The sequence below is a fragment of the Macrotis lagotis genome, chromosome 1, assembly GCF_037893015.1.
Source record: "Macrotis lagotis isolate mMagLag1 chromosome 1, bilby.v1.9.chrom.fasta, whole genome shotgun sequence".
NCBI lineage: Eukaryota > Metazoa > Chordata > Mammalia > Peramelemorphia > Peramelidae > Macrotis > Macrotis lagotis.
Window position 1 is genome coordinate 721,803,051 of NC_133658.1, and position 12,817 is coordinate 721,815,867.

The window sequence follows — 12,817 nt, forward strand, 5'->3', positions numbered from 1 at the left end:
AAATCAACTTTAAACTCTGAATTGTATTGTTAAAAAAACTGGATTATAAATATGTCAACTTCACAGATGTAAAAAAAGTCCCCCTTTTGCTTAATCCAGGTTTCAGGTAACCATTTTGAATGTCTTTCAAGCCCCTTTACTGAGTATTTCCAGGATACCAGTGGTTCTTTAGCCAAAATAGCAATAGGGCTATCCCATAGTGTTGATGGGAATTATGATTGGTTTGATACATCTGCTATAGTAGTCAGTATTTAGCTCCCTAACACAGGATCACAAGAATATTGCACATTTATCCGCAGGGTTTGGGGTCATCTGTGGGGTTTCATATTGTTTTATGATCACTTGCTGCATTTTATTACTTTATATTAAAGACATTTTTTTAAAAACAACTTTTCCAAATGGTCTGACTTTGCTAGCCAAGGCAAATCAGGTCTATATACAAACATCTATTGTTGAATAAGTTACTGCTAAATACCTAAATACAAAAAAATGGAAAGAGAAAAATCCCCCTTTTTCAGAAACTCCTAATGTAAAATACCAGTGTGCCAAAAGTCTGCATACCTAACCTTTCACAGTGTCTATTCTTGGTAGGACATGCCTTCATGTTTTAATTGGGCCTTTTTTCATAATTGCTGCTATTTAACACGTTTATTCTGTCAAATCATGGGATGTCTTTATAGCCGTATAATAAACCCTAGAGAACAACTTCTCTGACTGTAGCCATCTGCAATGATCACAAGAGCAGCTTACAAAATACTGACAGTCTTTATAGTAATAGGATACATATGGCAGCCCACAATTATGTGTAGCTGCATTCAATTAGTGCTGTACAATTACACAGTTTTATTGCTTCGTTAAAACAGTGAAAGCACTACATAGTGGGTAATTTGCACTAATCCCCGTCTCTTTAATAGCCCTTCAGCATTTAAATGTAGGAGAGCCTCTACAGTATTTATTGTGCCTAAGACGAACATTAAATTATCTCTCACGGTGTGATTACTCCTTGATGGACAATTAATGTCCCACCACCTTACGTGTGAGTCATGCTGGTCATGGGTTTTACTGTAGTTAGAATGAAAGTAAACTTCTTTTCTTATTTTACAAGAGAACCCCATTGAAACAATTCAAAATAAGGTATCTGAGTAGTCCTACACTTGAAATCTGTGGTTGTCAACTCTAAAGTATGGTTACGTTAAGGAGACATGTTGAGGAATCAAGTGGCTTTAGTCAATTGTATATATCCTAAGACTTAGCATTTTAAACATGCACTTGTTAGATGCTTTGAACTAAGTTTTTAATTAAAAGTTAAGATGTTTAAAGTGGATTTATAGCTGCCATTTGGGAAATACTTTGTGGAGGTAATTTTTTTTTTGTGAAACAGATGTATTTAACAATCTGTGGTTTTAACAAAGTTTTAATTAGATTTTTAAATCATGCTACCCATGCCCATCTTTTATTGGTATGGCAACAGACAAGTGTGCCTCCATCTGTGACTATTGCCCTCTCTCTCTTTTATGAGAAGATTCAATTGTTACAAGCTCATTAGGACTCTTGTCCATTCAAGTCTCTGATTGGGCTACAGTATGTGCCCTTTTAACTGTTTTTCTAAAGAAAAAAAATCTAGTTTCATACTCTCCCTAAAGTATGCTTAAGTAAGTAATGCTTAAACTACAATCGTAAGTCTGAAACCCTAGATGGTTGATTAAGTCATAATGTGTTTTTGAAGCATATCTTGTTTGTTTGCGAATAGAAATGTTTCCAATTATGCTTTAAACTTTGGTCTCTGAATAGTTTTTTTCTCTCCTAACCAATACCATGACCTGCCCATATTAATTTTCTTAAAAACTTTGTAAGTCACAGGAGGAGAAAAGTTTTGATGCAGCCTTCAAACATGAAAAATTTTTAAAGTAGCATTATTAAAAAGAATTGAAAAAATAGCACAAGAATTTGATAACTGTAATATAATAATGTATTCAAATTATTTTTTATTCCTTTGAGTCAATCAAGCTTTTATTTTGTTTTAAAGTAATTTTTATTCTTATTGATGTTATTGGGGTTTTGAACTCTATCCTAGGACTATATTAAATATTTAATATCCATTTTGGCATGTGCTGAGTTATGGATATATTTGACCAGCACAGAAGTTCTCAAACTGTCTTCTGTAAAAAACCCTACTGGCCTGAGTAATGTAAATAGATGTTCCCTAAGAAAATTTTAATGTTATCTAAGGATAGGAAAGGATGGATGGTGGAGACAAGGACCTATCATGAACCAAGCCAAACGCTGGTCAGATACTTCATAGGTAGCAGGACTGAATTTGCTGGAACTACTTCATCTTCCCCTGGATGCAGGATATATAGTTTTTATTATAAATGACAAACCCAGTCCTTTCTACTCCAACCCAACATAAATCCAGATCAAAATATAAATCAAATGCCCTTCCAATCTTACCTCATGCACACACCCATTCCTACCTCAGAATACATCCTTACCTGTCCCGCACTTTATTGTCTGTCCTGCTGCCCTGTATCTTACTTGCACATATATCATGGATTCCCTTCCCACTCATTTTCTGACACATATCTCACTTCCTTCTCAAACCCCTTACACAAGAATCACGATCTGATCTACAGTCAAGTATGTTTCAGAGAGAATTTTGAGTTTAGGAATTTGTTTGGTAGGGATTTGGCAAGATGACTGCTGAGGTTCCTTCCAATTCTAGAAAGTTTTATGATTCTGTATGATTTTCACATATACACATGTCCTTTTCTCTCATACTGTATCTGACACTTACCTCACCAACTTTCTCCAACCTTATTTTTGGCACTAAGTTACACTACTCCCTTTACAGTATGTTTCTGATAGCCCCCTCTATATGTACTCAGTGATTTTTTTTTATCACCTCCTCTCTTTCCTCCTCCTTTTCTCTGTTTTCCTCTCCTTTCCTTCTCCCCCCCTCCTTTTTCTGTCTCTGTCTCTCTTTCCCCCTCCTTTTTCCTTTCTCTTCTTCATCCCTATTCCTTTACTTTCATTTCTCCTTCCCCATCACATCCTCACCAAGGACTGCACCTCACATCACATGTCTATCACACATACAACAATCTATTCTCACATTGTGTTTGGCACACGTGCACCTTCATACAATGTCCCTTATGACCTGCATTTTGTTCCCAAAGAGAGATGTAACAAAAATACCTTTGGTAAGTAGAAAGGAATGACATGATCCTCAGTCAGACTTCGAATGTGATTTATGACTTGCTCTGTGGGTGGCTGCTTTTGTACTTAGGTTATTGTAAAATGTGAGGTAAGGCATGTGCAGTTAAAGTAAGTACTGTATTATGAAGAGCCATGGAAATGAAAAAGAGAAGACATAGAAAGCAACAATAAGAAGTGAAGTCTACATAATTTTTAAAATTTTATTTATTTGAGGCAATAGGGTTAAGTGACTTGCCCAAAGTCACACAACTAGCCAATTAAGAGTCTGAGGCTGGATTTGAACTCAGGTCCTCCTGACTCCAGGGCCAGTGCTGTATCCACTACACCACCTAGCTGCCCCCCATGCTTTGACAAAGCATGTGCCATCATTATGTTGATAAGAGTGAAGGAGGCATTAGGGTCTAATTGCTTCACTTGGTAGAAAGAAAACAATATGTGGAATTGTAGAAGATAATAGAATAGACTAGGTGACCTCAGAGGTATTTTTCCCTTTCTAGATGCTTAAACTAAATAGGAGCATCCACTTAAATTCAAAGGTTACTAAGTTCTATGAAAGCATTTCAGTATTTTACTGAAGGACTAGTATAGTTAACACTTGAATAACTATTAAGTAGATGGAGAGGCTCTTTTGCTCACAATACTTTTTCAATTCAATTATTATTAAAGTGCCTAATATGTGAAGAGTACTATGGCTAGGTACTAGGGAACAAGCTGGGATCTTCTAGAATTAAAGTTTGAAGCCCTCATGATAATGAACAAGATCAATTTGGGTTGATATCCATTTCAGAATACATAAGGGGCTTTGTCCTTGGCTTGTGCTGCTTGAATTTTTGGTCAGTGTCTTAGATCAAGGCATAGATGGAATGTTATCACAAATTTTCAGCTAATGGAAAAATTGAGATAGTCATCATGGTGGATGACAATTACTATCTAAGTGGATCCTGACAGGCTTGGATGATGAACTGTATGTTAAGAAGATGAAACTTAATGAGAACATATATATATAAAAGCTTATCCTTAGATGAAAAAAAATCAACTTCACATGCAGAAGACTAGGAGACATGATACTTTTTTTCTTAAATAATGTCTAGGGGACGAAATATGAATAGGGTCCTGGATTTGGAGTCAAAGAATCTGTTCCCTTGTCAAAGTGACATGAAACATGTTCATCTCAATTTTTTTCTTGAAAAATATGAACATTGTACTATATGTCCTCTAAAGACTCTTGTTTTTTCTATTTCAATTTGATTTGATTTTTCTTACACTACTGATTAATTTGTATCTATATTTAGAATAAAGATATATATACATATATATATATATATAGCCTATATTAGACTGTTTTCTGTTGGGAGAGGGGGCAGGAAAGGGAGGGAGGGAGAAAAATGTAAAACTCAAAACCTAGCCAAAAAATGACTGTTGAAAACTCTTGTTGCATGTAGTGGGAAATAAATAAAATATTTTTCTAGCTCTAAATCTGTGACCCTATAACTATTCACACAGAATAAGTTAATTCTCAAGTGATACAACAATTAAAAAGAAGCAAATGAAATCTTAAGCTGAATTAAGAAATTTATACTATACAGGACAGAAGAGATGCCTGTGTCAGAACACTTTTGAAATTTATTTTGTTTAGATCTGGGCAGTGCATTTTAAGAAGGGTGTTCACAAATTGGAATAAATCCAGAAGTTGATGAGAAAACTAAAATCTATGCAATGAAAGGAACATTTGAAAAGATTTCTCCAAAATGGAGACTTGTTAGGAGAGAAGGGAATAGAAAGGGCATCCTAACTCTCTTCATGTTTTTGAAGGTCTGTCTTTTGGAAAAGGAATTAAGACTTGTTCTGCTTGGACTCAGATAACAGAATTAGGAATGATAATTGGTAATCACTGAGAGGTAGATTTCAGTTTGATGTTATGAAGTTGTTCTAACGTTAAGATTTGTCCAGAAGAGGAATAGATTACTTCAGGAGTTACCAAGTGCTCCTTTATTGAAGTTCTGGGGGAAGAAACTAGATAGTTCAGGACCAGGTGACCTTTAGAAACCTGTCATTTGTGAGTTTTTGTGGTCCTGTGATTTAGTTTCTGGGAGTAGCAGAAAATTAATTATCCTTTAACTTCTGTGGATCTCAGGTCAGCTTAACAGCTGAAGTGCAAGTTACCTCTTAGGTCTCTGGTACGTTGTTCACTTGCCCTAGAGGAAGACTCAACTCTACATGGATGGTGGTCATTTCTGTGGATGATTGTTAGCACAACTACATGTCTGGAATCAGATTGAGGGCTTACCTTCTCATTCCTAGATTCCCTCTCCACAAAAGAGGGGGCTTCAAATAACTATTGCCACCTAAGCAACAGGATCCATATCATCTTTGTTGATGAAATAACTTATCTAACCAGAGACATCTGTACTTTATGCTGGCAAGAAAATGGGAAGTTAATCTATTTCTTTCAAAGGAAAAAAGGACATATTGTTTGTACAGTAGCAGATCTACTGATGTACAGTGTAGTGCCTTGCCATGCAACAACTTCAGTTGCCGAGGCAAGCAACAGATGATCCTGGAGTGAAAACAGAAGAACATGTAGGAAATAACTTCCTTGAAGAATTCTTTTGATGTGAGAAGGAAAATAGCCTTTGTTTTTTTTTAAATCTCTTGAGGATATCTCTTACTGGAATCTTCAGTTTTATCTGAATTTCTTTTTTTTCTCCCTAATTGTTTCTGATGGGAAGGCAAGGATGAGACTTTAGAATGTCTTTGTATTGATTCTTTGAAGGCAGAATTTTGGAGATGAACTTTTATAATAAATCATATTTCTAGTCATCATATTAGCATTAAAGGAATATGAAATATAAAATTTTTATCAACAAGAGCAAGTAAAAGTTCTTGATGGAAAGATAGAATAATTCTTTCATTTTATCAATAATAGCAAACTCTTAAAAGAACCCCCCAAAACAGAACATGCTAATAATAATCTTCCTGATAATGATTTCAAATCACTTCAGATGAAGTGCAAATATTCTCTTCACAGATTAAAACAAAAATTAAAATAAAATACTGAATGGAGACTGTCAAAATTTGGTGATGTCTAGTATCAGCATCTAATACCAGAAAGAAATTTTTAATGAACATGTGTGTCTGTGTGTACAAAATGAGATGACCTGAAAATTGCTTTCTTTACATATTAAAAAATTGAATGTTAGAATCATTTTTATGAAGAAAATGAATCAATAGCTCTTAACGTAAATTGTAAGAGATATTTTTAGAAAATTTAAACTAGGTATCCCCTCATTTCTTTAGTAAAAGATGTTTTTATTTTAAATTGGCTTGTGATTTTTACATTTATTTTAGGTTTATGAACACCAAGATGGCAGCAAATCTCTGAAGCTTGGAGATTTTGGCTTGGCGACCATTGTAGATGGTCCCCTGTACACTGTCTGTGGTACCCCTACTTATGTGGCTCCAGAAATCATTGCAGAAACTGGGTAACTTCTTTACCATTTTTATTTTTATTAGCAGTAAGTGATGGAAGCTTGGTCTGCTGTTTGTAGGTCTGGCAGAGTCATCAGGCCTCTCTCATCTCACTTTTCTGATCTTTACAGAGAAGGTTTTTTTCTGTGTGTTGTTCAAATCGAATCACCAATTACTGCCTTCTTGTTTAAGGCTCTCATTTGCCCTCTGTTAGGGGTTAGCACAGCAGTGATTAACCCCAGAGGAGAAAGTCTTCAGACTAACAGTGAAACATACAGTGATAGTAATTAACTCCCTCAAGGAGATAAAAGAAACAAAATCTGCTCTAGATAGCGATTACAGTTTCCTGTGGTTATTTTCTCTGTTGCCTTAATCTCCAATCACCATCCCATTTTGGCCTACTTTAGGATCTATTGATTTAATGTAGCATGTAAACACTCACCCATGGCAGTGAAACAGAGGAAATTTGCAGGTTTCTGTATGCAGAAACTAAAGCTACATTCTCTTTTGCAGCCCTAGTTCATTTCTTGCCTTCCTCCCCTCACTCACAATCCCCACTCCTTCCTATCTCTTCCTTTCTCCTCTTTTATTCTCATTCTCTCTCTCTCTCTCTCTCTCTCTCTCTCTCTCTCTCTCTCCCTCTCCCCCTCTCCCCCTCCCCTCTCCCCTCTCCCTCTCCCCTTGTCTCTTCACTTTTCTTCTCCTCATACTCCTCTTATTTTTTATCTTCTCTCTTTCCCTCTGTCCCTTCTTCTCCCCTCTCTTCCTCTTACTTTTCCTCTCCTTCTTCCTTTACTCTTTCCTTTCTCCTTTTCCTTTCTTTCTCCTCCATCCCTCCCTTCTCTCTCCTATTTTCTTCTTGTGTGTGTGTCTTTTATCCTTTTCTCCTTTCTCTTTTCTTCTCTCTTTCTCCCCCCTTTCCTAACTAAGTATGCCTGAGTTAAAAATATTCTTGATACTGAGTATCTGTCACCACAATCAATAGAAAATTATATTTCCCTTTGTGTATTGAAAGGACAATTTCTATCTGGTTCATTTCCCTCTTTTCCCTGTCTTTCTTGTTCCCTTCCCATGCCCCCTTGCTCTTTCCTCCCCCTACTCCATACTGCTCTCCAACCTACTCATCTATGGGAATCCCAGAGATGATTATTTTCCCTGATTTTTTGTTGAAAAGGTAGCCACAATGTAAGCCAGAAAGGACAACAGGTAACACAGGGAAAAATATGGTCTAAAAGAAAACTTTGTAGAACTGAGAGATCTTTATGTAATTCTTGCTTCTGATACTAGATGCATATAATTAGGGGAAAGTAACTTAAATTTTCTTAGTTTCTGTAAAGTGGGGATAATGCCTATATTACCTACATGATATTATTATTGTGGGGATCAAATTGGGTAATATTGCCAGCTCTAATAGCTGGAGATAGCAGGGTGAGAGGTTCAGATTGAAGATATGATAGAAAATAAGGCACTTTCCAAAAAATGGCACATATAAAGAAAGAGTACAGTCTCTTTCTGACTATGACCATAGTGACCATCTCAGATATTACAGTATTGGAATGATTGCATTTTCTTTTCTGACTTACTCTGAGTATGATTTTTTTTCTACTATCCAATATTTATAGATATCTGCCTGTGAGAATGGGTGTGTTCCTCTTATTTTCATTCATTGGATACAATGTTTTTTTTCTGTAGTCTTAGTTTACCTAGTGTAAATTATTAATTTTTTTTTGCTTTTTGCAAGGCAAGTTGGTTAAGTGACTTACCCAAGGTTACACAGCTAGGTAATTATTAAGTGTCTGAGACTAGTGAACTAAGATCCTCCTCACTCCAGGGCCAGTACTCTACCCACTAAGTCCCCTAGGTACCCCAAATTTTAATTATTTTTAATAGGGGGATGAGGAGGAGAAACTATTGCATTGTATGTTATTTTATTATTTTACATATTATAATGTATTATCCTATATGCTGAAATGTGCCCTGGCCTGATTTCTCTAAATCATAATATCACTTACATTTTTAGATATGGCCTCAAGGTGGACATCTGGGCAGCTGGTGTGATTACTTATATCCTACTGTGTGGTTTCCCTCCATTCCGTGGGTATGGACCACAATCTTCTATTCAGCTCCTAACAATGTATTTTTCTAATCTTAAAATGGTTCATATGTCTCTCTTGTACTGAATACAAAGCAGTTTGCTGCAGGGGTAATGGGGGGGTGGAATCTTTATTTGTAATGCCTGTTGTTTTTTTCCATATTGTTCATGCTAATTATTATGATGTTCATAAATTTTCTTTGTGCTATTTTAAAAATTTGTTCATTTCCAAAAGAATTCTTCTTTGAATTGCTTAAAAAACATATGCTTTTTCAAAAGTTTATTTGGGTGAGGGAATAATCCAGTTCATGATAATGCAGAGTGGACAGACATACCCTGAATTTGCTTTTTTCTTTTTCTCCCCTCAAACAGAAGTGGTGATGATCAGGAAGTGCTTTTTGATCAGATCTTGATGGGTCAAGTGGACTTTCCTTCTCCATATTGGGACAATGTTTCTGATTCTGCTAAGGTAGATTTTGGAGGATTTTCTATTCCTTGTGCATGTTAGCATTGGGATGGCATGCTAATTACCATGGGCAAAGAAACTATTGATATTGTGTAAGTATCACTTTCTGGGCTCATTACATTGGGAATTAAAGAGAATAGGTTTTCAAAGATTTTACAGTTAATATAAGCTTTAGCTTCTGAAGTTCTTTTAAAATCTTGATGCTATCAATATAGCACTTATTCTACCAATTAAGAGTGAATAGATCTGGGTTCAGACCTTAACATTCTAGTCTATTTTAGGCATCATTAATTAAATTGGAGGCTAGTCTAGAAGATCTTGATTCTATGCTCTCTTGTCCAGTTTTAGATTCTATGCTCTCTTGTCTCTACTCAAAAGGAGACAGATTTATTTCCTTTTCCCCCTGTCATCTTTGTCCTTGATGACATCTTTTTTGTTACTTTTTGAGCATTCAAAATTAGTAAATAATTAGTAAATTTGAGCCTACTCAAATCTACCATGTATCATTCCATTGAATTTTAGGTCACCTTTAATTTGGATTCTTCTTCTATAGTATTGTTCAATTATCCATAGCCACTTAGCATCACTAGGAGAATATTAAAGGGTGTTGGCAATACCAAGCAAACTGAGTTCACTGTGATCTTTGTACTGTACCTATTGTCCAACTTAAGCACTTGTCTTAGATGTGTATGTACTAACTCATAGAATATCCATTCAACTATGTTATTATGCATGTAAAATGCATTTTTATTCATTTCATTTTCCCCAGTGTGGATGGGCAAACAAATTATGTTTTTTATGAATCTGTACTGCATTAACATTTCTGCACCATTTTAACAAGGGTTTATTGATCTAGAGAAATGTGCCTAAATCAGTAGAGGTTAGAAAGAAGTTTATTACATGATGCCAGTCTTCAAGGTCTTTATGATCTTGTTGGGAAAACTAGATATACATATTTAAGACAATTAAATAACATAATACAATATATAATCAAATGCCAGTATATGCCAATCATCTGTGATTAGAAATTAACTTCATGAGGAAAAGCTTCAGGAGAGAGGAAGGAATGGAATTGGGCCCTAAAGGATGAATCAGACTTGGGTGGATAAAAAAGGAAATGGGGAAAAAAAGGTCATTTCATCCCATAAAACCACAAATTCACTTGGAAATAATTGTCTTACAAATATGTTAAACACCTTCTGTAAGAAAATTAGAATGCTTTGGAAAATAGCAGACTTTTAATTGCATTATTTTATATTTGTTCAAGTGTCACTAAGGCTGACTTAAATTCCAAAAAAATGTCTTAATCTGTTTGGGCTATTAAGAAAGAATTGTTTTCTTTTTATTTTTTCTTTCTTCTTGAGATATCCTTTTTATTTTGAAAAATTCCAAATCTGAGTATAATTTATTTTTGAATATTCCCTGGCTCCATTATTTGGCTCTGGTCTATCTGCTCATATTGAGTTCCAGCTTTCTTAATTTTAAGAACAGCCCTATCCAGATCAGCATGTGGACTCAAGGGGATGAGGAACTTGAAGAATATACAGAAGAGAGCAACTAAGATGAAAGGAATGGGTCATACTATCCCAGAAAAGGTTCATGGATGACTTAAGAACTATCTTCAAGTATATGTAGTGTTATTATTCACAGACCAAAGGATCAGAAATGTGTTTAATCTGTAGCGAAAGGACTTGAAGTTATGCATAAGAAATTATTTCCTTATAATTAAATTTGTCAACTTTGGAATGGCCTGCCATATGGAGTTTTAGTACATTCCTTCCCTGGAGGTCTTTTAAAAAATGGAATCACTTTTTATCTGTCAAAGATAATTTAGCCGTGTGGGCTTGCTCAAAGATAGGGGGCTAGGTTCAGTGACCTCGTTTGTAACTCTTTGATTCTGTCTCATGACTCAGCAGAGGTGTGGCATCTGCTCTCAGCTCCAGGATTGAAAAGTTCTGGTTTAGAGCATAGAAGATACATTTGACCAGAGAGGTTTGCATGGTTTCTCTCCCTTATGTTGGGGCAATTGGAAAACCAGGAATATGCACCATAATGGCATGGTTTAAAAGTGAAATGCAATGGGATGGATGATTTAAGAAGCCAATGCCATATGAATGGCTTGCAGACTCAACATAGGGAATTAGATCGATAATCCAGCTGAAGGAGAATGAATTTGTTGCATCCTCATCAAAAAAAAAAAAAAAGAGAAGTATTAAATTGAACCTTTTAACATGATTAAAGTGATTCATGAATTCTGCTGACTTGGTGGCATGATGTCAAGGGATGCCAACACTAGCTAACTGAATCAAAAAATCCAGTATTTTCTGGCAGATGATGCAACATTTATTCAGTTAACCTTTCAACAATCATTTACCAAGCATCTGGGTGCGCAAGGCACTTTGTGAGAGGCTAGAAATGCAAATATAAAGAACACTGTTCAAAGAATCTCACATTCTGATAGTGCCATAAGGCATTTCCAAAAAAGAAAGCAATATATAACTATAAAGGAGAAGTCTAGATGAACATTTGCTGAGAAATTTGAGGATCAAGATGAGATCCCTTTTGGCTAGGTTACTCAAGGAAGATTTCATGAATGCCATTGAATTTTTTCTTGTTTATGTGTCTTCCTGCCATGTTTTCTGACTCTTCTATGAGCTTCAGCTGCTACCCGGGGACTCTGACTCCTAACTGGTGCAAACTCTCACTAACTGACCTGACCCACAACTACCATGTAGCTACTGTCCAGTCATTTTCATGCCTTGCCACTGCCTCTTGCTCCCTGATTTCAATTCCTACCTCTGAGAACTACCGTTCCTGGGAAGGACATGTCAATTAATTCCACTATAAGTCTATTCACCAACACTATAATTTATTAGTTCAAAATCATCCCTTACATGTATTATCTTCCCCTATTAGAATGCAAGTTCCTTGAGGACTAGGACTATCTTTTTATATTTGGATTCTCAGTACTTCACAATGCCTGACAAACAGGAAGAAATTAATAAATATCTTTTTGGGGGTAGGTAGGTGGCATAGTACATAAAGCACCAGCCCTGGCTGGAGTGAGGAGGACCTGAATTCAAATCCAGCCTCAAGACATTTTTAGCTGTATGACCTTGGGCAAGTCACTTAACCCCATTCTCTTGCAAAAATCCTACATAAATAAAAATATTTTCATTCATTCATTCAAGTTTCTGAATAAATTTCAACAGATACAAGATTAAGACAGTACTGTTGAAGTCTCTGGGAAGCTGGTCATGATGTTATTCATTGTAGTGTACCTTTATACCACAAGAGAAGGATGAAGAACCCCAAGGAATAAAATAAATTATTAGTTAAGTACTTGATGTGGGCTGACTGGGAGAAGTAGTAAAAACCTAACCATGAAATGAAGCTAGGATAGTTTGGAAGTGAATATCCAAATAGTCAAACTAGTAGCCAGTCATCATAGATCACATGGCTGGGGGGAATGGAAACACTGCTATTTCTGAGGCAGAGATGGAGCCATTGGACTTGGACACCCCCAAAGAGTGACCTTAATAGCTAAGTGAAAAGGACTCTAAATCTAAGTGGCA

General features: G+C 35.8%; 1 protein-coding gene across 2 annotated transcripts in view; it reads left to right on the forward strand.

Annotated features, from left to right (window-relative positions):
* The window catches only part of DCLK1 (doublecortin like kinase 1), a 398,985-nt gene that overhangs the window by 344,680 nt on the left and 41,488 nt on the right, over positions 1-12,817 (forward strand). For both annotated transcript variants that reach the window (XM_074216029.1, XM_074216030.1), the window contains exons 12-14: positions 6,565-6,698; positions 8,705-8,782; positions 9,149-9,245. In XM_074216029.1, coding sequence (XP_074072130.1) covers positions 6,565-6,698; positions 8,705-8,782; positions 9,149-9,245 — 309 coding nt within the window. The remainder of the gene's footprint in view (positions 1-6,564; positions 6,699-8,704; positions 8,783-9,148; positions 9,246-12,817) is intronic.